This window comes from Balaenoptera borealis (assembly GCF_965194805.1).
Source record: "Balaenoptera borealis genome assembly, chromosome: 11".
In the NCBI taxonomy this organism is placed as follows: Eukaryota; Metazoa; Chordata; class Mammalia; order Artiodactyla; family Balaenopteridae; genus Balaenoptera; species Balaenoptera borealis.
The window spans coordinates 38261611-38286657 of NC_138868.1; the positions used below are offsets into that span (position 1 = coordinate 38261611).

At 35.8% G+C, this 25047-nt stretch overlaps 1 protein-coding gene across 6 annotated transcripts in view; it reads right to left on the reverse strand.

Annotated features, from left to right (window-relative positions):
* Window positions 1–25047, reverse strand: part of ZDHHC13 (zDHHC palmitoyltransferase 13) — a 50220-nt gene that overhangs the window by 20304 nt on the left and 4869 nt on the right. For 5 of the 6 annotated variants that reach the window (XM_082342450.1, XM_082342447.1, XM_082342448.1 and 2 more), the window contains exons 2-9: window positions 13321–13466; window positions 10404–10526; window positions 8653–8730; window positions 6968–7112; window positions 5493–5557; window positions 3968–4130; window positions 3591–3716; window positions 882–1015 (exon numbers count right to left, since the gene is read on the reverse strand). In XM_082342450.1, the coding sequence (XP_082198576.1) occupies window positions 882–1015; window positions 3591–3716; window positions 3968–4130; window positions 5493–5557; window positions 6968–7112; window positions 8653–8730; window positions 10404–10526; window positions 13321–13466 (980 nt within the window). The remainder of the gene's footprint in view (window positions 1–881; window positions 1016–3590; window positions 3717–3967; window positions 4131–5492; window positions 5558–6967; window positions 7113–8652; window positions 8731–10403; window positions 10527–13320; window positions 13467–25047) is intronic. The other variant, XM_082342451.1, reaches the window with a different exon arrangement.

A 25047-nucleotide genomic window follows, 5' to 3' on the forward strand; every position in this document is an offset into this window, starting at 1 on the left:
AGCAGGAAGCACTTGGTAATGTGCTGAGTGGGGGACGTGAGGAGAAAGGAAGAACAGAGGAGGACAGTAATCCAAGGATGGTACCCATTATTCATGTGAGGAACTGGGTGCCATTCTACTGGGAAAGGGAGGTGAGAAGAAGAGATTGGGGTGTGACATGATTATTGAGTACTGTGTGTCAGCCACTGTTCTAACCATTGTATTTGTATTAACGATGAGGCAGGCGTTGTCACAATTATCATCCTCATTTTATAGATGAAGAAATCGAGGCACAGAGAGGTAAACCAACTGGCTCAAGGTAAGACTGTTATGTGGTAAAGCTTGACTTGAACCCAGGCAATCTTTATATATATCATGTATGAATATTTTCCTAAAAATAGAACCATACCATAGTTACTGTTTTATAACTTCCTGTGATCTAATTAGGTTGTTTCAACCAAAAAACATTAAGAGCAAAAATAACTAGTTTACTAGTTTAGATTTAGATTTAGAATCTAGATTTAGAATTTAGAATTTAGAATAGGAAAAAACAAAATTTCTGAAAAATGGGCAAAAATGCTTCAAGATGCAAAACAGTTACAAAAATCTCCCTGAGATTAACTGAGATTAACTCAGTTAATTAACTTCACTGAGATCAAAAAGTGAGCTAGGATATTTATTTTCCACCAATTGTCAATGCAGTTAAATTACTGGATTGACCAATTTGCTTTCAGTCAAATCATATGCCATCAAAGCTCTTCCTTCCCACCCTGAGGATGTTTCTACGTGATAAGTAACATTCATAGTTCAATAAAAATTTGCAACTCCAACTAATCAGCAATAGAAATAAGCACTCAAATTGGAAATGTTATAACCAGCCTTGCAAAGATTAATATACACACCTTGGAAACAAAGATGTCAGAAAAAACAATACTATTAGAAGAAATCCTTTTAAAAGCCAAGAATCTGAATTGAAGTCCAATATGTATCCAACAGCCCACATGGTAATCACAGAAAGCATCAGCAGCAGGAAGAGCTATTAAGAGATTCAGAATTTTAGAACTTATGGATTTTACCTCCTAAGTATCTAATAATAATTAGTTCAATAGAAAAACTACTTCCTAAATATACAGTAACAATTAATACAACAGTAGAACACAGAATTTTTCTTCAAAATTGCTGATTGATAAATCTGAAGTTTGAGAAATTACAAATCTTGGAAACAATCTTTTAAAAGCCTTACATTAATAAAATGTTGCTTAAACATGTTTTCTTTTGCTTTCTTCCACTCCAAGAAATGGTGATCTTTTAAGAAAAGTGTTAATGATAGCTGACATTTAAAAAAATAATTTCTTTCAAACAGTATTATATGTCAGAAAGCATAAAGCAAGACAAAAAGACCACACAAAAATCAACACACCCAAGATTCGACAAAGAGAGTATAAGAGTTCCAACCTGGGCACCGGATGGTGCCATCCCCTAATAAAGAAGGTTAGAAGGAACAAGTTTGAATTTTGTTTAGGGCATATGGAATTGTAGATGCCTATGGACGTCTAGGAGATAGCCAGGAGTCAGTCAGAAAAGCAGGCCTACCACACAGGAGAAAACCTGGTGTTCATCAGTATATAGGTGGGAAAGCCAGGAATGAAGAGCATCCTGGACTGTGTGCAGGTAGAAAGGGGCAGAATCTTGGCCATCGGAAACACTCAAGGGAAAAAAAGGTAAGTCCCAAAAGGTAAGTAAGTAAGGGTGACCAGTATGACCAGAAAGGCAGGATGAGAACCAGAAGAAAGGTTCCAGTAAAGCCAGGGGAGAGAGCTTCAAGAAGGGAGTAGTTCTCAGTGTCAAATGTCACATGGAGGCCAAAGACTTAAACATATTCTCAGGATGCTAATAATTCGGGTTTATTCTGCAAAGTTAAAAGAATGAAGCGTCTACAAACCAACAGTGTGGCTATCTGCATTGAAGCCAGGCACCACATCTGTACAATGCAATCCCTTAAGTGCAATATACATGACCTTGGAAGTAAGCAGCGCTCGTGCAACAGCAAAGGGAGAAAATATATTCTGCCCTATCTTCTTCAATCGTTACTTCCCTAAGCCACGTTCTGAGGATGGATAATTTCAAATGATATGAAATCTTTAATATGCTTCCAATTCTAATTTGCATGATAACACAAAATGAGCAAGTCTAGATTTTTTTTTTTAAAAAGGTAAACTTGGAATCTACAAGCAACATAATCTCAGAACAGAAATAACAATTAAATGTGGATCTCAAAATTTTAATCCCAGATACAATACTCACAGATGAGCCACACTATTTCCTCATTCAACAAATATTCCAGTGCGCACCATATGCTAGGCACTGTTCCAGGCACTTAGGGGCACATCGATGAATTTAAGGTCTTTCTCTCACGGGGCCTAAATTCTAGCAGAGGAAGACAGACAAATGTACTGAATTTTATAGTATATAAAAAGCTAGATGGAAACCATTGTAAGGACTTTGGCTTTTATTCTGGGAGAAAGTGGGAGACATCATAGGATTCTGAGCAGATGAATGACAGTATCTGACTTACATTTTAAGATTCACCTGGCTGCTCTGTTGAGAAGAGACTAGAGGTGAGTAGAGGCAGGGAGATGTCAGACAGCTGCAGAAATCCACATCAAAGATAACGGTGGCTGGACCAAAATGCCATGGTAAAGTGGTGAGAAGGGTCAGATTCTGGATATATACTGAGGGCAGAACTAGCCAATATGTTTTCCTGATGGACTGGATACGTGATATGACAGAGAAAAGGCAAAGATAACTGGAGAGCGGGAGTTGCCACCTACTGAGATGGGGAAAGCTGTAGATGGAACAGTTAGGGACAGTGGGGAGGAGAGATCAGGAGCTCAGTTTTGGATGTTATGTTGATGATGCCTATTGGACAGTGAACTGGACAAATCAAGGTAGCTGGATATGCAAGTATGGAAAGGTCTGAACTAGACATAACTTTGGGAGTTGTCAACATAGAGACGGCATTTAAAGCCATGGAAGTGCATGAAATCACCAAGGGAATGACTAGACAGAACAGAGGTCCAAGGACAAAACCCTGGGGCACTCTACCAATAAAGGGGGGGAGAGAGCAGAGGAGATGGCAAAGGAGACAGGAGTAACCATTACTTCTTTTTCTCTCCCTCCACATACCTAAATGCAAAATTGGTGTAGTATTCATGATGACCCTCTGCATAGAAATCCCATGCCTATTAATCTAGAATCATCCTAAAGGTATAATTACTAATTATTATTCGATAAGACGATACTATCATATATGAAAACGTTAAATAGTGAAATCAATTCAATACCCCATTTTAATAATTTTAATTATATTCTCTATCACAACTTAGATTTTGCTGGTCATTCGTGACGCTTTAGAGCCATCTAGATAAGGACCAACAATAAACTGTCAATAAAAGTGCCAAATTTCCAACGGGATGTGTGGGAAAGATATAATCAGCAGATATAATGCAGCACTAGGCCAACTCCCTGGTTTCCCCTGATGCCTTAAAAAACAAAAACAAATGAACAAAACAGTTCTTATAGCCCACAGAATAGGCCCTGAATGAAAGTACCTCGCATTTCTGCAGCCACCTCCAAAGTCTGAAATTTCTGTTGGCTCGCATTTTGGCCTCTGCTTTTAGCATATGAATAATGAGCCGATTTTTGTTTTGCTGAGCCATATCAAGAGGCGTTTCTCCCTAAAAAAAAAAAAAAAAAAGAAAAAGTTCAATTATATTTTTGATATATCAATACCATAGATGCTAAACATTTTTAAAAACTTACCAGAATCACAGATTCACTGTATTTATTCCAAGGGTAGCCAACTATTATTGTTTATAATTATCTTGTGGTAACTGAAAACATATGTATATAGCTTATCTTTATGTTAATTTATCAGTCTTCTAACTCAAGATATAATAAATTAAGGGAGATAAACACCTGGTCATACCTTAACATTTCGGATATCCAGGCTAGCACCAGCTTCCAAGAGTTTATCAATGGCATTAACATTTCCTGCTGCAACTGCCCAGTGAAGTGGAGTGTTTTGGTGTATTTTATCAACTACATTGAGAGAGGGATTAAACTTTAGGAGAAATCCAGTTGGTTCTGGCCTGTCTCAAAACAATAAAATAAAACAAAAGAGATATTAGATAGCTGAATGATTTGAAGGGTAAATGTAAACAATGAAACTGTTAGCTAACGTATCAATGAACCAGTTAGTAAGTATTCTGAAAACTGAGGAACTTCTCTGTGCAGAGTTCCATTCTAGGCACTAATACTGGAGAGTTCTCGCCCCAAGAGACATCTATTAAGTGACAGTCTGCTATATAATGTAATTTTAACATCAATACTGTGGAATAACTGCTTTTGTTTTTCAAATTTTTACTTTCATGTTGCTGTTCTATTGGTTAACATTTTTTTTAAACTTAACTTTGGCCAACATTAAATGCTATGTTATTTATCCAATTAAAAAATTAAATGTACAACATTATATTTGAGGAGATAAACCAAAAGCTAACTTCACATTCTCCCTCCAACCAATTATTGCATAAAGTGGTATAAATAATGTCCTAAAATATTTGTTTACCATAGAAAGTTATGGACTTGACAGCAGAGTTCAATGAAATATTTTTACTTCATCGTCAACACCTTCCCTTCTTTTATGACTACTCAAGAGATTCCTTTAATAAAACAATATTCTACTTTATTCTATCAAGATTTTTAAACATTATACCTGACTTTACAGTTACCAGCAAACATGACAAAATGCTTTTTGACAAAATTCTACCCCAGCCCCACCTCTCCATGAGCTAAAAGGAAATGGCATCAGAACTAACTCAGTTCCTAGGGGAGACATCTTAAGTAAAAGCAGAATCAGAAATTAAGTACAACGTTGGAAACAAAACTGATACAGGGCAAACTGTAGCATGTATTTGAATAGAAGAATAACAGAAGTTGGACAATATGGTGATCAATAATCACAAAAACTTAAATATGTAAATAACTGATATGAACATATAAACATACTATTTTCATAGATCAGTTATAATTAATATTTTCAGAGCAGTCAACAATGTCAGAGAACCTCAAAATTTATTGTTTTCTGGAAAGTATATTTCTCATCTACATTTCAAATTATGAGAGCATTTAAACCTGTAGATATTCTTGAAAAATGTAAACTAAGAAATGTGCATCATGTTAATAAGTATATGCTGCGGAATCTCTACCTGTTCTGTAAGGAAATTTTTTTTCTTATTAGTAGCTTTCAAACTTTTCCCCAAAGCTACCAGAAAACAGAAAATTTACTTCAATGGTGCTTTTCTAACTACAACTACGTTAAAAGTCCATATCACAGTCACAAGATGGAAAATCTTACTTTCTTCCTCAGAATGTTGTGTCATCTCACAAAGACTAAGATACTTAAATTGCTGGATCAAGAGTCAGAATAAGGCAATTCAATTAAACTCACTTACCCAAGTACTTTGTGAGCTGATAACATGAGAGGTGTCTGCCCATTTACATCTGTCATATTCACACTCTGTTCAAAAAGAAGAGTCAATCAGCCTAACTGTAAACACAGTCAAGATTCTGTCTCCCCTCTTAGTAGAAGTATCTCTTTAATACATTCAACACCACTAGTGTGTCTATAAGAAGGATTCAAGTATCATTTGAATAAAAGAATGTTCTGCTTCACATCCATAGGGTTAAAATCCATTGATTCCTACAAAACATTTTTAAAGGGAAAATCTGAATATATGATTTTAAATGTTGTATGTTGTGAGTGGAAGAGAACTAAGGGAAAGAGAAAAATGTTGATAAACACCATCAAATATGAGACAGTAGAGACCTTAGAAGTCACTTAGTTTAGACTTTAACCGACACATTAATTCATACTACCCCCCCCTCTTACATAAAGTCAACCAGTCTCTACTTAAACACTTCCAGTAATAGTGAACTCTTGATCTTCTGAGGCAACTTGCAATTTTGAACTTATGTTTCAAAGAGTAAAATATGAAAAGTTCTTTTTTATTTTCTAGAATATAGAAAAAAAAGGGAAATCATACCTCCAAGAGGATATGCTTCTTTTAATAAAATGGACCCAGGTTTGAGGTATATGATACCTCAACCAAGCCAAAAAAAAAAAGAGTCAATTACTGAATATTCTTATGGGCCTTGGAGGAATAAGCCCAAAGAGAAGCAGAAAAGATGACTCGTCATACAGCTTTCCAAAATGAGACCCAGGAGGTTATAATTATTCTACTTGAGTTGACTAAGTCTAAGAGGAAGTGCTTATTTAAAGAGAACACGATCATCCCAACAGCATTTGTGCAAACATGTTTCCACGCCTGTTACAGATGAGACTACTGATATATAAACTACTTGCTACCAGAAAGCATATCCCAGGCAAGTAGAGCTGACAGTGAAACTCCCACCGCCAGCAACCTATAATTTAACCAGTGCCATAAATGGATGCCTCTTAAGGCAAGTCATTTTTCATGGAATTACTTTAGGGAACAATAAGAAACATACATTCAAATTGGTCTCCACTTGGACTTAAATAATGAAAGCAAATGATGGGTTAATTTAGTGATCTGACTACCATTTCCACATTCAATCAGAAGAAAAATACGGCTTTGAAGTCATGTTTTTGAAAAACTCTGCAAATTACTGGGATCATAAGGAAAACTATTATAGGCTTACAAGCTTCAGAAACATCTATTATATGTTACTGAGCTAAATGACCTATCCTTTTTGCTCCAATGAAGCTGGAAAAGCAGTATTCAATAGCTAGACTTACTGAGGCTAGTATTTGAATATTTGGATATCTGTAACTTCTACTTTAAAAATGAGGGCAGAAAAAAAAAATGAGGACAGACTACTGGTAATCATCCTCTGAATCCCTTCAGATTTACAATAGCTGGAGCACAAGAAACGTTTCAAAACATACCTGTCCTTTTGAGATGAGATATGCTATAATGGGCATGTGTTGAAATAACACCGCCAGGTGGATGCTGCTGAATCCCTCTCCATCGATAAGGGTGGGGTCTGCACCATACTGCAGTAATAATATGACCATAGGTAAATGCCCTTGTCTGGAAAGAAAGAACAAAAATTATACTGTATTCTGTCACACAAAAAAGAGAACAATTCAGGGAGAAACCAATGTTCCTAAGACACGAAGGATTTTGGTTAGATTTAAAGAGTACTGCCTAATAATACACAGATTTTTAAAACACTGGAGATTCTCTAAATGTCTTTTACATAGATGCTCCAAACTTAGAACTATCTGGACGGTCCTTCTTCAGTGCAGGTAATAAACTTAATAACCTCCCAATCTACCTTAAATCTTATGTGTAAGATTACTACCATGTGTAAATAATTTTACATAACTAATGATAAAAATGGAAATTAAAAACCACTTAAGACTTTACTGTTGCTATTTTAAAAACAAAAAATAATCATGAAGCAGATATGCCACAGCATAACATTCACAGACTGCAGGTATACTGTGGTAATCTTTTTCTTAGGAACTACATATTTTTCTTTGAAAATGGCTCATTTCTCTGGAAAGCACTGTACCTCAGTAGCTTAACAGGGGGATGAGCTAACCCCAGATTCCTCAAAATTCTTGGCTATGGAGAAAAGATTCAGTTCCTTGCCTTAGACGAACAATTATTCACTTCACTTTCAGGTTCATATCAATCCCACCAAACACAGAGAGAATGGAGTTAAAATGAAAGATGAGGGGCTTCCCTGGTGGCGCAGTGGTTGAGAATCTGCCTGCCAATGCAGGAGACACGGGTTCGAGCCCTAGTCTGGGAAGATCCCACATGCTGCGGAGCAACTAGGCCCGTGAGCCACAGTTACTGAGCCTGCGCGTCTGGAGCCTGTGCTCCGCAACAAGAGAGGCCGCGATAGTGAGAGGCCCACGCACTGCGATGAAGAGTGGCCCCTGCTTGCCACAACTAGAGAAAGCCCTCGCACAGAAACGAAGACCCAACACAGCCAAAAATAAATAAATAAAAATTTTTTAAAAATGAAAGATTAAGAAGTTGTTAAGTATCCACACAGACACTTACTAACTTCAGCTTCAGATGCCAACACATACGAGAGAAAAGAAATGATTGAGTTTACACTCACTGAACTACCACTTTTATCCATGTGATCAAATATTAAAAATATTTATTTTGATTATAAAATATAATACACATATTTGAGGTTGAGCATCATAGTGGAGCCCCAAGTTAAACACAAAAACATCATCTCTGCAAACTCTTTAAAACTGTAATTTATTTATTTATTTATTTATTTTTGAATGAAGGGGTAAAAAGGAAAGAAAGCCTTTCAAATGGTCTGTAACTGCAATTTCCAATATGGACTACTATTCATATACAGCTACTTAAATTCAAATTAGTTAAAATTAATTAAAATTAAAAATTCCATTCCTTAGTTGCATTAGCCACATTTTGCATTTCATGTATGGCTAGTGGCTACCTTACTAGACAGCACAGAATAGAACATTTCCATCATCACAGAAAATTCTACTGGAAAGTGCTGGTCTGTAATATTCAGAAAATGAGTAAGTCACTTTTGATTTTGAACAGCAATTTCAGTATTTAAAGAAACCTTTACCTGATGGCCCAGTGAAGAGGAGTTGAATTTAAATCTCCGCCCAACTGATCTACCACAGCACCTTTCGAAATATAAAACCTGTTAAAAGCAGACATAAATGAAAATAAGATTTAAAACTTAAAATTCATACTAAGAAAGAAAACATCAATTTTTCTTAGTAATAAATGTATTAGAAAACAGAAATTATAATAATACCCCTCCCTAAAAACACTCAGATCTACAGAGGTCTGAAAGAGTCACAACAGCATCAAACAAATCCCTGGTGAAATATTCTCATCATGTTAAGTAATTACTCCTGCTGTCATGAGCATTCCATGACAACTATACACCAAACACATAATAACTACTCTTTACATATTCTAACCACCACAACACTCTTGAAATGGTTTATATTCAAAAGGTTTCTATTACAGATATTCTACTTAACTGGCAAGAAGAAAGGTGAAACTATGTCACTGTTAACAGTTTAAAATTAGAATTACTATGTGGGAATGAATTCTAAAAGTAGGTAGCAAAAAATTAATTCAAAATTCTTTCCAAGAAGTTAGACATTTTGAGCATTTCACTCTCTATTTTGGGGGCACAGATGGGATACACTGTATAAAGTGAAACTATAAGGTAAAGAGACTTATTTTCTTCAGCGGTTTACAGGAATTAGTCTCGTTATTTCAAAGTTGTGCTTCATATATCATATTATCTAAACAATACACCAGTTTATTTCCACAGAAAAGGAGTTTACTTGTGAGTATATGTTTATTCTAAACTTTAGTATATTTCTACTTTTTTAAACCTCAAGGATTTTAAGTACGTATAATACAAAACATATACACATTCACATACATACACATTTTACATGCTAAGGTATAAAACAAAGAAAAAACAAAAACAATGGGTAGGTAGTAGTGCTTTATGAAGGGGAACTATTTTATATAATCTAACACATGCCTACTTTAAAATGTATTCCATATATAATTTTGTTTTTAAAGTTAAATTATTCTCCTACCTATCCATTCCTCCTGGCGTTATTACAACATAAAATATTTCAGTGATTCTTCTAAACTAGATGAAACTATCTGTTCTATCCTGGAAAATGTGTTATGCTTTCCCTTTTCAAAAAATGTTCAATTTCATTGCCTGAACTCTATCTTTATGATGGGCCTCTGTGGCTCTCTCTCTCTCTCTATATGGCTGCACTGGGTCTTCGTTGCTGTGCGCGGGCTTTCTCTAGTTGTGGCGAGCGGGGGCTACTCTTCATTGTGGTGTGTGGGCTTCTCATTGCAGTGGCTTATCTTGTTGTGGAGCACGGGCTCTAGGCACGCGGGCTTCAGTAGTTGTGGCACGCGGGCTCAGTAGTTATGGCTCGCGGGCTCTAGAGCACATGCTCAGTAGTTGTGGTGCACGGGCTTAGTTGCTCTGCGGCATGTGGGATCTTCCCAGACCAGGGATTGAACCCGTGTCCCCTGCATTGGCAGGCAGATTCTTAACCACTGCACCACCAGGGAAGTCCCCTGTGGCTTTATTTTTATTTTTCCTTTTTGGGCCACTGAGAGTCCTGGTCCAGACGATCTCTGAGGTCCTTTTCAATACTACGATAACCAATGTGCATGGCACAAAGTTTCAAGTATTCATTTACAGTAAAGGATTAGAGATGGTTCAACATACATACTTGAACTTGAAGGAAAAAGACAAATGAAGGAAAGATCTAAAATTATAAATACGCTCTTAATTAACACACATATATCCCATCTTACTTTACAAGATCCAGCCTGTTGTTAATAGCAGCCCAATGAAGAAGTGACACATTTTCTTTGTCTGGTTGCCTGACATCATATCCTGCTTCCACCAACTCTTTACATCGTTCAAAAATCCCGTATCTGAAATAAGAAAATGCATAATTGATACCATTAAAATAATTTCAAATATCAAAATTTCTTCCTTTTACCATATCTTTATCCCATCTGTCTTTCAGCCAACATAGAAATACAATAATTAACAAAGATATTCACAAAGAGGACAGATTATAAAGCCAAACAACAAAAGTAAACCTGGCTACTGAATGATCAGATTAATCCATTTGGAGTTGAACTTGATTTTCTTAAATAAACTTTAACATTCACATTTGCCCTCTTGCAATAAATTTCATTTGATTTTCCACCAGGAATGCACCAGGAATACATGGTGTTGATTCTGGATGACAACCTTATCCCTGAATCAAACAAAGCCCAAGCAATGACCTCACAATAAGGGAGAGAGACTAAAAGCAAACTTGGAATGGGATAAATTCAACAATAAAATATGCACACAGTATAGGTATAGAAAAGGAAGGAATGATTAGCCCTTCCTGAAGGAGATGGAACCTGATACACAAGCTATGTTTTATAGGTTGAAGGGAAGACATTTCAGGCAGAAGGAATAGCATGTATGAAAACCAGAGATATAAAACTGCGTGGATGTCTGGAGAAATATAAGCAATTTAGGACCACAGAAGCATTAGCATAAGAAAGGCAATGGCAAGAGATGAGGCTAGGAGAGGTAGGCAAAGACTGCATGAACCTTCTCTGCCATGCTTTGAAATTTAGACTTTATAGTGCATGGGGAAGCCACTGAAGGTTTTAAAGAGGAAAGCACTCAGACTTTTGGCTGTAAGAAAGATCACATTAGTGGCAGTATGGAAGCTAATTCAAGGCCAAGACTGAGAGACCAGTTTAGAGGATCTTGCAATAGAGGCAGGCGAGCAGCAATGGGAGCCTAAAGAAAAAGAGGCAACAGGAATGTAAAAGGAGGGACAGACTGAAGGGATATTTAAGAGAGTTATTGAATTGACTCACTATCAGAATGAAAAGCAGAAGAGAAATATCTCTTTTTAATGCTAAAATAATTTTTAAAATCATTCATTAGCACTATTTCTTTTCAACAGAAACTATTAAGACCCACCAGACCATTTAGCACTTTCTCTGAAACTTATTTCTATTTAGAGGGACCTGAAAGTTTCGATATGTCTTCAAGGGTCAAAATCAAACAAAATGGAAGAACTGTTTCTATTTCCTACACTGTTAAATAACCTCTGCCTCACCAAAATGTGTGTGAGCCTGTCTGTCTGTCTTTATGGCATTTTTTAAAAGATGGAGGTACCCATTTGACAATGCTAAGTGAAAATATTAATAAGAGAATGAATTGTTGATAATGATACATATGTATTGGGATGGCCAAAAAGTTTGTACAATGTTACAGAAAAACTCGAATGAACTTTTTGGCCAACCCAATATTTATATTCTCCATCTTTTAAATATCAACTTTAACGTTTTACTGGAAAAGAAATACTCCCTTTACACGAGAAATATAAAGAGTACACAATAATTAGGATTTTGGTGGTTTAGAAAATACAAGAACACCTATCCTAGCTAGCTGTCTTTCACCCTTCCCAAATACTACCTAAATATATTCTCACAACCACTTAAAGTCCAAGACCTGAAGAAAATTTTGGGAAATATACATAACGTGAGTTTTTATTGATATTCCCTGGGAATATAGCCTGATTTCTCACACTTATCATTACAGAGCTTTACTGGTAGCAGAGAAACATTTAAATGTTTCCATTCTAATTAAAGCAAATATCTATTTACCTTAAGACCACTCTCATCTTCATATAAATATAATAATACAAACAATATCAAACAATATTCACCTAAAGTAGTGGTTCCCAGAGCCTCCAGCGTTCATATAAATTAGTAATTAGAATATTCAAATAATTGTCAATAACTTTTTAACTAACACAAGCAATACATTAGTCTACATTAAAGCCAAACAGGTTAACTAATCACCAAACATCTTTGCTTTTGACAGAAATTATATCAAGTTAGTACAGTTACATTAGTTTCTTTCATGCAGATTAGAAGCTCTGATGGGCAGGCTTATATTTGATTACTAAGAAAATGGATTACTAATTAACATAATCTGACAGATAAAATATTTCAAAATATATTCAATGGCAAGAGGTGGGGTAGATGTTAACAATCAATGAGATCCACAAGGGTGAAAATGTTGGAAATGGTTTAATGCAAAAACCCACAAATGGAGATCTTAAGGGGAAACTTTCAAAACATATTTCATTTTCAGTGCAAGCAAAATAACTGTCTATAGTTCCAAATGGTCAGAAAACCTACTTCTATTTTACTGACTTTTTTCCAGTGCACCCAGAACAATAGGTACATAGAAAGTACTCAATAAATAAATGTTTAAACTACACATCAATGTGTGAGTTGATATTTTTCTATCCCATCTTCATATTTAGGTTGTAGTACATTTTAAAAGACTCAGATTTGTGTTTCAAACTCAGAGTCTAGTTTTAGTGTCATTTAAAACCATTCATTCACTCAACAAACATTTATTGGGCACTACTTAATACAAGACAGAAACTGTGTAAAAGTACTGGGGTTACAAAGATGAAAAAGACAGGCTTTTGCTCAGAAGTTGCTCACAATCTAATGGGAGAAACTAATAACAAACAACTAAGGTGTACTGTATTAAATGTTCTGATGTTGGTATGACAAACATACTATTACTGGAGAATGAAGGGAGGAAGGCGTACACTGGAGTGCCATGAACCATACATGCGTTATTATAATTCAACAGAATCTAAGGATAAAACAAAGCATTGGGAAGACTTACTGAGTAGCTTTTACAATGTCACAGTTACTAGAATCCTCTATAAGAGGAAGAGCTTCTCTCGCCTTGGCAAGTTCTTTGTTTTCATGTGCACAGACTTCATGTCGACCAAATCCTGGAGGGTGGGGGCCGTGGCTGTGATTCCTGCACTGAAAAGTAAGAGTAATTTGACAAGGCTCAGTAAGAGAATTAACGTCACATTCAATTACATCATGAAGCACTTGGTACTATCAACAATATCTATTAATTAAATGATTATTTTTTCAGTCTTAGAGGTATATCTTACAGAAGATTTTCATTTTAATTCTATCCACTAGGATTAAATGCTTAATATTAGAAAATTCCAAATTACATATTTTGTCATAAAACAAAGGTGATATGCAAAGGCACCAATGGATTTTGTTACTTGTAGTAGGTGGAGGGTCATGGCTATTGACAGTAGGCCTCTGCTTCAGGAAGTCGTGGTAGACACACCCTAAGGATACCTCCCAATGAATCAAGTTCTTGAATATGTATAACTGGAGTCCCAGAAGAGGAAGAGGAAATACTTTTAAATATTTGACTAAACAATAGACAAAAATCTTCCAAATTTGGTGAAAATTATAAACACACAGCTCCTACAAGCTCAACAAACCCAAGCAGAACCAACCTCATAATATTACACCAAGGCATATAATAATCAAATCACTTGAAACCAATGATAAAAAGAGCAGCCAAAGGAAAAAGACATATTATGTTCAAAAAAACAAAGATAAGAATGAATTCAGACTTCTTATCAGTAAGTACCAGCCAGAAGACAAAAGCAAAACAGTTTTAAAAAGCTGAAAGAAAAAACTAAACCTGGAAACACCAACAAAAATATTCTCAAAAAATAGGGGTGAAATATACACTTTTTTCAAACAAACAAAAGCTAAGAAAACTGCCAACAGACCTAATGCTACAAGAAATGATACAGGACGTTCTTCAGGCTAAAGGAAAATAATACCAGATGGAAATCTGAACCAATACAAAGGAATAAAGAGTGATAGAACTACATGGGTAAGTATGTATAATTATGTGGGTAAACGTAACACACTTTTTTACATTTTTTAATTCCTTGATGATAATAGAGAAACAGAAACATACTGTTATAAGAGATGTTATAATAGTATTTGCAGATAGACAGTGATAAGTTAACGTGTATAATGTTAACCCAAGAGCAACCTCTAAATAAATAAAACAAAGTCATATAATAAGCCAATAGCAGAGATAAAATAAAACACTTAAAAGATACTCAATATTTTTTCAAATGCAGGAAAAGTAGGGAAAAAATGAACAAAAACAGAGAAGGAAAAAACATACAAGATAATATATTTATACTTAACTATACTGATAATCACATTAAATACAAATGGTCTAAAGAAAACCAAATGAAAGACAGAGTTTGTTAGATTGGATTTTTTCAAAAAACAACAAAAAAACTACATATCGTCTACAAGAAACCTACCTTAAATATAAAAACATACATAAGTTAAAAGTAAAAGGATAGAAAAATATATACCATGCATAAAGGAATACTAAGCATAGAGAATGTAGTGGTTATATTAGTATATGACAAAGTAGACATCCGCACAAGAAATATTACCAGAGATGAGGAGGGACACTGCAAAATATTAAAGAAGTCAATTTATTAAGAAGCATAACAGGGACTTCCTGGTGGTCCAGTGGTAAAAAATCCACCTTCCAATGCAGGGGACATGGGTTCAATCCCTGGTCAGGAAACTAAAATCCCACATGCCGCAGGGCAACTAAGCCCACGTGCCACAACTACTGAGCTCGCGTGTCTCAAAGAGAGAGCCCGCATGCCACAAACTACAGAGCCCACGTGCTCTGGAGCCACAACTAAAGAGAAAACCTGCAGGCCACAACTAGAGAGAAGCCCACATGCCGCAACGAAGATCCCGTGTGCCACAACTAAGACCCAATACAGCCAGAAAAATAAAGTAAATAAATAAATAAATAAATAAATAAATAAATTTTTAAGTAACTTAAGGAAAAAAAGACATAACAATCTTAAATACATATGCACCCAAAAGGAACTTTAAAATTCATGAAGCAAAAAAGAAAAATAGAAAGACTCACAATTAAAGTTGAATATTTTAATACTTCTTTCAGCAACTTATGGAATGAGTAAACAGAAAACCATACTGCATAGAGAAGAGGAGAGAAATCAGAAAAGGATAGAGAACACTTAACACTATCCTCCAACTCGATCCAGCTGACATTTTCATAAAATTCCATCCAACAAGAGAATAGATATTTGTTTCAAGTACACATGTAACACTCAGCAAGACAGATAATACATTTGGCCATAAAACAAGTCTCAACAAACTTAAATGGGTTGAATTCATACAGAGTATGTTTTCTGACCACAATTGGAATTAAATTAAAAATCAAGAGATTACTACAAGCAACTATATACCAATACAATGGACAACCTGGAAGAAATGGACAAATTCTTAGAAAAGTACAACCTTCCAAGACTGAACCAGGAAAAAACAGAAAACATGAACAGACCAATCACAAGCACTGAAATTGAAACTGTGAAAAGAAATCTTCCAACAAACAAAAGCCCAGGACCAGATGGCTTCACAGGTGAACTCTATCAAAGAGAAGAGTTAACATCTACCCTTCTCAAACTCTTCCAAAATATAGCAGAGGGAGGAACACTCCCAAACTCATTCTATGAGGCCACCATCACCCTAATACCAAAACCAGACAAAGATGTCACAAAAAAAGAAAACTACAGGCCAATATCACTGATGAACATAGATGCAAAATTCCTCATCAAAATACTAGCAAACAGAATCCAACAGCACATTAAAAGGATCATACACCATGATCAAGTGGGGTTTATCCCAGGAATGCAAGGATTCTTCAATATACACAAATCAATCAATGTGATACACCATATTAACAAACTGAAGGAGAAAAATCATATGATCATCTCATTAGATGCAGAAAAAGCTTTTGACAAAATTCAACACAAATTTATGATAAAAACTCTCCAGAAAGTAGGCATAGAGGGAACCTACCTCAACATAATAAAGGCCACATATGACAAACGCACAGCCAACATCATTCTCAATGGTGAAAAACTGAAACCATTTCCTCTAAGATCAGGAACAAGTCAAGGTTGCCCACTCTCACCACTAGTATTCAACATGGTTTTGGAAGTTTTAGCCATGGCAATCAGAGAAGAAAAAGAAATAAAAGTAACCCAAATTGGAAAAGAAGTAAAACTGTCACTGTTTGCAGATGACATGATACTATACATAGAGAATCCTAAAGATGCTACCAGAAAGCTACTAGAGCTATTCAATGAACCTGGTAAAGCAGCAGGATACAAAAGTAATGCACAGAAATCTCTTGCATTCCTATACACTAAGGACAAAAAATCTGAAAGAGAAATTAAAGAAACACTCCCATTTACCATTGCAACAAAAAGAATAAAATACCTAGGAATAAACCTACCTAAGGAGACAAAAGACCTGTATGCAGAAAACTATAAGACACTGATGAAAGAAATTAAAGACAATACAAACAGATGGAGAGATATACCATGTTCTTGGATTGGAAGAATCAACATTGTGAAAATGACTCTACTACCCAAAGCAATCTACAGATTCAATGCAATCCCTATCAAACTACCAATGGCATTTTTCACAGAACTAGAACAAAAAATTTCACAATTTGTATGGAATCACAAAAGACCCAGAATAGCCAAAGCAATCTTGAGAACGAAAAATGGAGCTGGAGGAATCAGGCTCTCTGACTTCAGACTATACTACAAAGCTACAGTAATCAAGAGAGTATGGTACTGGCACAAAAACAGAAATATAGATCAATGGAACAGGATAGAAAGCCCAGAAATAAACCCATGCACATATGGTCACCTTACTTTGATAAAGGAGGCAAGAATATACAATGGAGAAAAGACAGCCTCTTCAATAAGTGGTGCTGGGAAAACTGGACAGCTACATGTAAAAGAATGAAATTAGAACACTTCCTAACACCATACACAAGAATAAACTCAAAATGGATTAAAGACCTAAATGTAAGGCCAGACACTATAAAACTCTTAGAGGAAAACATAGGAAGAACACTCTATGACATAAGTCACAGTAAGATCCTTTTTGACCCACCTCTTAGGGAAATGGAAATAAAAACAAAAATAAAAAAATGGGACCTAATGAAACTTAAAAGCTTTTGCATAGCAAAGGAAACCATAAACAAGACGAAAAGACAACCCTTAGAATGGGAGAAAATATTTGCAAACAAAGCAACTGACAAAGGATTAATCTCCAAAATATACAAGCAGCTCATGCAGCTCAATATCAAAAAAACAAAAAACCCAATCCAAAAATGGGCAGATTTAAATAGACATTTCTCCAAAGAAGACATACAAATTGCCAACAAACACATGAAAGGATGCTCAACATCACTAATCATTAGAGAAATGCAAATCAAAACCACAATGAGGTATCACCTCACACAGGTCAGAATGGCCATCATCAAAAAATCTACAAACAATAAATGCTGAAGAGAGTGTGGAGCAAAGGGAACCCTCTTGCACTGTTGGTGGGAATGTAAATTGTCCTCCCTATGGAGAACAATATGGAGGTTCCTTAAAAAATGAAAAATAGAACTACCATATGACCCAGCAATCCCACTACTGGACATATACCCTGAGAAAACCATAATTCAAAAAGAGTCATGTACCACAATGTTCATTGCAGCTCTATTTACAATAGCCAGGACATGGATGCAACCTAAGTGTCCATCGACAGATGAATGGATAAAGAAGATGTGGCACATATACACAATGGAATATTACTCAGCCATAAAAAGAAATGAAATAGAGTTATTTGTAGTGAGGCGGATGGACCTAGAGTCTGTCATACAGAGTGAAGTAAGTCATAAAGAGAAAAATAAATACCATATACTAACATATATATATGGAATCTAAAGAAAAAAAAAAGGTTCTGATGAACCTAGGGGCAGGACAGGAATAAAGATGCAGACGTAGAGAATGGACTTGAGGACACAGGGAGGGGGAAGGGTAAGCTAGGACGAAATGAAAGAGTAGCATTGACATATATATACACTGCCAAATGTAAAACAGATAACTAGTGGGAAGCAGCTGCAACGCGCAGGGAGATCAGCTCGGTGCTTTGTGACCACCTAGAGGGGTGGGATAGGGAGGGTGGAAGGGAGGTGCAAGAGCAAAGTGATATGGGGATAAATGTATAAATATAGCTGATTCACTTTGTTATACAGCAGAAACTAACACAACGTTGTAAAGCAATTATACTTCAATAAAGATGTTTTAAAAAAATCAATAACCAAAGGATATGTGGAATATTCTCAAATATTTGGAAACAACACTTTTCTAGAGTGAATTTTTAGCTTTAAATGCTTATAATAGGAAAAAATAAGAAACTAAAATAAATGATCTAAGCTTTCATCTTAAGGATCTAGAGAAAAAAAAATTAAATCCCAAGTAGATAGAATGAAGGAAACAATAAAGACAGGGAAATCCATGAAATATAAAAAAGAAAAAAATGCAGAAAATCACTGAAACCAAAAGCTGGTTCTTTGGAAAGAATAAATCAATAAAACTGATAAAGCTCTAGTCAGACTGATCAAGAAAAAAGATGTCAATGACAAATAGCAAGTTTAAAAAAGGGGACATCATTACAAGATTCTGCAAACATTAAAAGGGTAATAAGGGACTTCTGTGAACATCTCTATGTCACTAAATTCAACAACCTAGGTGAAATGCATAAAATATCTCGAAAGACACAAGTTATCAAAATGGACTTAAAAAGAAATGAGTAGCACTCTATCTATTAAAGAAATTGAGTTCATAATTTTAAAACTTCCCATTAAACAAAACAAAACAACTCCAGGCCCACATGACTTTTAACTGGCAAAGTCTATGAAAACACTCAAGGAAGAAATGATACCAACTCCTTCAGAATACAGAGGGACTGCTTCCCAGCTCATTTTAGGAGGCAGCATTATCCTGATACTAAAACCAACAGACATAAGCAGTAAAGAAAACTATAGACTCAATATCCTTCATGAATACAGATGCAAGGATCCTAAATGAAATATTAGCAAAACTGTATTCAGTAATATATAAAAAGGATAATATACATTACAACCAAGCTTAAACATTTCAAAAGAAATCAGTGCAATTCACCATATTAACAAAATAAATATACTCATTTCAATAGAATAAGCATTTGACAGAATTCAACACCCATGCATGATAAAAACTCTTGGCACACTAGGGAAAGAAGGGAACTTCCTCAACCTAATCAGGAGCATTTTTAAAAAATCTACAGCTACCATACAGTTAATGGTAAAAGACTGAATGCTTTAACTCTAAAGACTGAAACAAAGCAAGGATGCCCACTATCGCCACTTCTAATCAACAATGTACTGAAGTCCTAGACATAATAATAGAGTAAGGGAAAGAAAAATGCATACAGATTAGAAAAGAAGCAAATCCACCTTTATTTGCAGACAGCATGATCCTATACACAGAAAATCCTCAGGAATCTTTTTTAAAATTTACAATAGCATCAAAAATATAAAACACTTAAGATTTTATACTGTATCCAGCATTTTCAGTTGCATTTAAGGTGGAGGTTCACATCAAATATCTAGCAAATCATTCCAAGAGATCAAAACTGGCTTACTATTTTATAATCCCATCTTGTTCCTTACCATAAAGTTGCTACCCGGCTTTTATCCACCTTATTCACCACAACTGTCTCTCTGAACAACTTTTCATTGTTTAAAAAAAATTCTCAAAGGATGAATACACATTAAGAATAGAAAATTGAAGATACTTGAAATGATGTGCCTACATCAATTCTCCAGGAATTCCAAAAAAGATTTAACAAATAATAGTTTTACTGAAGTAAGTCCATAACCCCTCAACAGGTTACTCTGAAGGAGCAAATCCTTTTGTTCTAAGTCACCTTACAGTTAAACTGACTTTTTGGTACATAGTTCTGTGAATTCTAACCACTACCACAATCAGGATCCAGAACAGTTCCAACACCTCAAAAAACTCCCTCAGGATATTCCTGTTTAGCCACACCCTCCCCCTACCTCAACTCCTGGCAACCACAGACATGTCCTTCATCACTAGTTTTATCTTTCCCAGAATGTCATACAATGGAATTAGACAGAATATAATCTCCTAAGACTGGCTTCTTTCACTCAACATAATGCTGTATGTTATTAATAGTTCCTTCCTTGCTATAAAGTATTCCATCATATGAATGTATCACCGTTTATCCATTCAAACTCACATGGGTTGTTTCCAGCTTTTGGCAATTATAAATGGAGCTGTATAAACACTCATTTTGTGTGAACATATGTTCTTGCTTCTCTAAGAGTGAGATTGCTTGGCCCTCTGGTAAGCAGATGTTAAGTTTATAAGAAATTGCCAAACTATTTTCCAGAGTAGCTGTACCACTTTGCATTGCCATTAGCAACGTATGAGTGCTCCAACTGCTCTGCATCCTCTCTGGCACTTGATACTGTCAGTATAATAGATGTGTAGTAGTGTCTCATCATGGTCTCAATTTGCATATCTCTAACGGCTAATGGGGCTGAGTGTCATTTCATGTACTATTTGCTATCTGTATATCTTCTTTGGTGAATTGTCTAAGTCTTTTTACCCATTTTTTAATTGGGCTATTTATTTTCTTACTGCTAAGTTTTGAGAGTTCCTTATATTACACATGCTAGACGTAAGTCCTTTGTCAGATATGTGATTTGTAAATCTGTTCTCCCAGTCTGTAGCTTATCTTCCCATTTCTTACGTCTCTTTCATAGAACAAAAATTTTTAATTTTGATGAAGTATAATGTATCAATTTTTTTTTCTTTTATGGATCATGCTTCAGGTGTCACTTCTAAGAACAACTGCCTTGGGACTACAACTCCTCTGCTCAGAGAGGAAGTTCTCCTCCCTCAGAGTTTCAGTGCCTGTGCTGCCAGGAGACCGCTTTCCTGCTCCTTGAACCTGAACTAGAGGGCTTCTCCAGAAGTGTTCTCTCTCTCTGCAGGGATGCTCACTTCCAGGGTTCAAGTCCAGGGAGAGGGCAGTGGAAGAGAGGAGGGGACCCAGATGGGAAAAAGGTAAATTAGCTCCTGGTTCAGTGGTTTTTTGAATTCTGGTCTTTTCCCCCACTCTACCTGCTAAAATTTTCTTTTGGGAATCCTTAAATAGCATTATATCTAGTGCATTCAGTGGGACAGACAGGGTGGAGTGTGCTTTACTCCATCTTACCCAGAGCTAGAACCACAAATGCTTTTCTGAATACATAAGTTCCGATTTATCTGGTAAATTCAACCTCACTGCATGACACTCTTATTTTACACACACACACACACACTCACACAGCTAAATAATAAATAAACATATAGGTAGTTAGATTAAAACATAAATAAGAACATTATTTTTCACCGTATCACAGTAATTATAATTACATCTAACTGGAAGAAGACAAGGGGTCAAGGAAAGAGCTGAATACACTATACTCAGAATTTCTCGAGCGTCAATAAACAGCAGATGTAGCTAAAATTGACAGAGAAATCAGTCTGCTTTTCATATAAAATTTAGACTTTTTAAATTATAAAATTTTAAAACTTTCATTTTAAAACTCCAGCAATACCAAAGTGAATAAAGAGTTGATAATCTGGACTCTTTCCCTTCCAATCTTGTACCAACAGAGATACTGTTATTAACAGTTTGGTGTATCCTTCCTCACTATGTGTATATACTTTAACATATATAACATTATACAGGATACACAGGTTTTTATCATTTTCTTCTTATATTTAACAAAACTTATCCCCAAACATGGGATCCAATTATATAATTATTCATCAACTTGCCTGTCTCGCCTAACAATATATCATGTACAGCGCTGCAGGTCAGTAACAAGTAATAGTTGAATATTATTCCATTGTATAGATCTAGCATAATTTATTCAACCATTTCCCTATTGTTAGACATGCAGGTTGATTTCAGCATTCACTCTCTAAACAACCCTATAATTAACATCCTGTACATTCTATAACTGATTCCCCAACATAGGACTGCTGGGTCAAAAAATATGTGTATTTTAAACATAAACAGATACTGACCTTCCCTAATTTACACTCCCAACAGGCAAGTATGTAAGTGTTCTTTTTCCCTACAAACCTCCTAACTGAATATTATCAATCTTTTTACAATCTTGCCAATCTGATGGCTAAAAAAATGGCATCTTGTTTTGCATTTGCATGCCCCTAGTTGCTAATGAATCTGAGTTTGATTGTTTGTTCTTTATTGGCTCTCATACTTTCTCTTTTGTGGGTTGCATTTTCATAGTCTACTGTTTTTGTAGTGGATTGTGTATCTGTTTCCATTTATATATTAGGAAGATTAAGCCTTTGTTTATATACAGATTTTTCATCACAAATAAATGTCACATATTATACAGATACAAATTTATTGCTTCTCATTATGCCTTAAGGCATTAAGGACATCAGCTTCATTTCTCATGCCGAAAGTTGAGGTGGATTACACATTTCAATGTAAAGAGCATTTATTTATTAAAAGCATTTATTTATTCAGCAATTAATTACTGTGTATGTATGATGTGCAAAGCATTATGCTAGGAACACAGAAGATGTGCGTACGTATCCTCCAGGAATTTAAGTCTAATTGGGCAGCTAAGTCAGAGACAAAGAGAGTAAAGTGATAATGGAAGCAATATGCAATTAAATGGCAAAAATGGGTGACAAAGACTAGAGAACAAGAGGTACTTTCTGTTCACATCATCATTTTTTGTCCAAATACAGATCAGAGTAAAACCTAAAAATGATTATATAAACTCAAAGCCTGTTTTCAAAGTCAATGGTCTCCAAAGTGAGGCAAGCGCACTCAAGGCCAAACACTCAGTGACCCATTAGGTAACGGAAGAAAATGTTAAAGTTGTTATAATGACTTTTTCTTTTTTTAAAAAAAAAAAGAGGGGAACCCACAAAAATTTATACATTTGGCTTCTTTAAGATTTATGAATTCTGGGGGATTCCCTGGTGGCGCAGTGGTTACGAATCCGCCTGCTAATGCAGGGGACACAGGTTCGAGCCCTGGTCCAGGAAGATCCCACATGCGTGCGTCACAACTACTGGGCCTGCGCTCTAGAGCCCACGAGCCACAACTACTGAGCCCGCGTGCCACAACTACTGAAGCCCACGTGCCTAGAGCCTGAGCTCCGCAACAAGAGAAGCCACCGCAATGAGAAGCCCGCGTACCACAACGAAGAGTAGCCCCTGCTGGCCGCAACTAAAGAAAAGACCGCGCAGCAACAAAGACCCAACGCAGCCAAAAATAAATAAATTCAATAAATGAATTTATTAAAAAAAAAAAAAGATTTATGAATTCTTAGCCCTGGCAGCCTCACTTAATCTGTATATCAAATAGGTCACTCCTCATGGTCTGTTTACAAGGTAACTTGGGGACAGAGTAAAAGTCTACACCCAGATGGGTTACAGTGGGACCTTCAACATTTTGCAGTATACATCAGGCTAAGTAATTTTCAAGGTATATTATCTCATTTTAACTACTTACTAATTTTAAAGTTACCCCTCCCAAAATGAGCAAGTGGCTTAAACTGATTACTACTACAAAGAAGCCACGAACTGAAATAATAACGATAGTAAAAGTACAAGCAAACAAGAAAATGGCAGAGCTGACACTTCTCATAGCAGGTGCTCTTTACTGGCCACATAAAGTAGAAACAAAGACAATCTAAGCTGATCTAACAAAAAGCCAGCCTCCCTCCAAAAAAAATTCCAAATTATCAAAAAGGCTGATTTGAAGCAGACTTATATTTACTATCTTTAATTCAAAACCTTACCATGAGTATATACTGAGCTATTCACTCATGAATACAATTTAGAAACATACTGTCAAATCCTACAATAACATGTCCCACGACAATATGAATTTAGAGACTGGCTCCTTTCCCCAGCCCCCAGGTACATCAAACAGAGGGGAGCTGAACTTTTTAAGTCCTAGCCAACCACATGACACGGAATCATCCCCATTAACACATAAGTTAGAGTGATCAATGGCCAACCATGGACGACAAACTGCAGTCAGTGGTACCTGGATGATTCGGACTGCGCAGCTGGAGGCCTGAGCTCCCAGCCAGCTTGCGGTGCACGTGCCACTCATCATTCCGTTAATCTCACAATACATGACATTTTACAAAAATGAACATTTTAAATCCTACTTGTCACACTGCGGTTTTACTCTAGGGGTGCAAGCTCAAAACTGCTTTACTGATAGGAATGCATGATCAAAAAAGCTTAGCGGCCACGGCTCTAAGCTATGTCCTTTGCTCTAGATATCACTCCCTCCCAAAATTCTGCCATAAGAGCTACAGGTGAGAAAGGAGATGACCTGCTTTGGGGGAGGTTAACTTCAGAGACAGTCGCATAAAAATGTTTGAGGAAAACAACCATACATTCCCATCACAAAGATTAAAGCAAAGTTTGTCATGATACTATATCCTTCTTAGAAATTACTCTCTGGTTATCAAGAAAATGTTTTTCTAAGTACTCTCTAGTTGTTTCATTTTTACCATGGTGAAAGGTAAACTCCTTGAGAA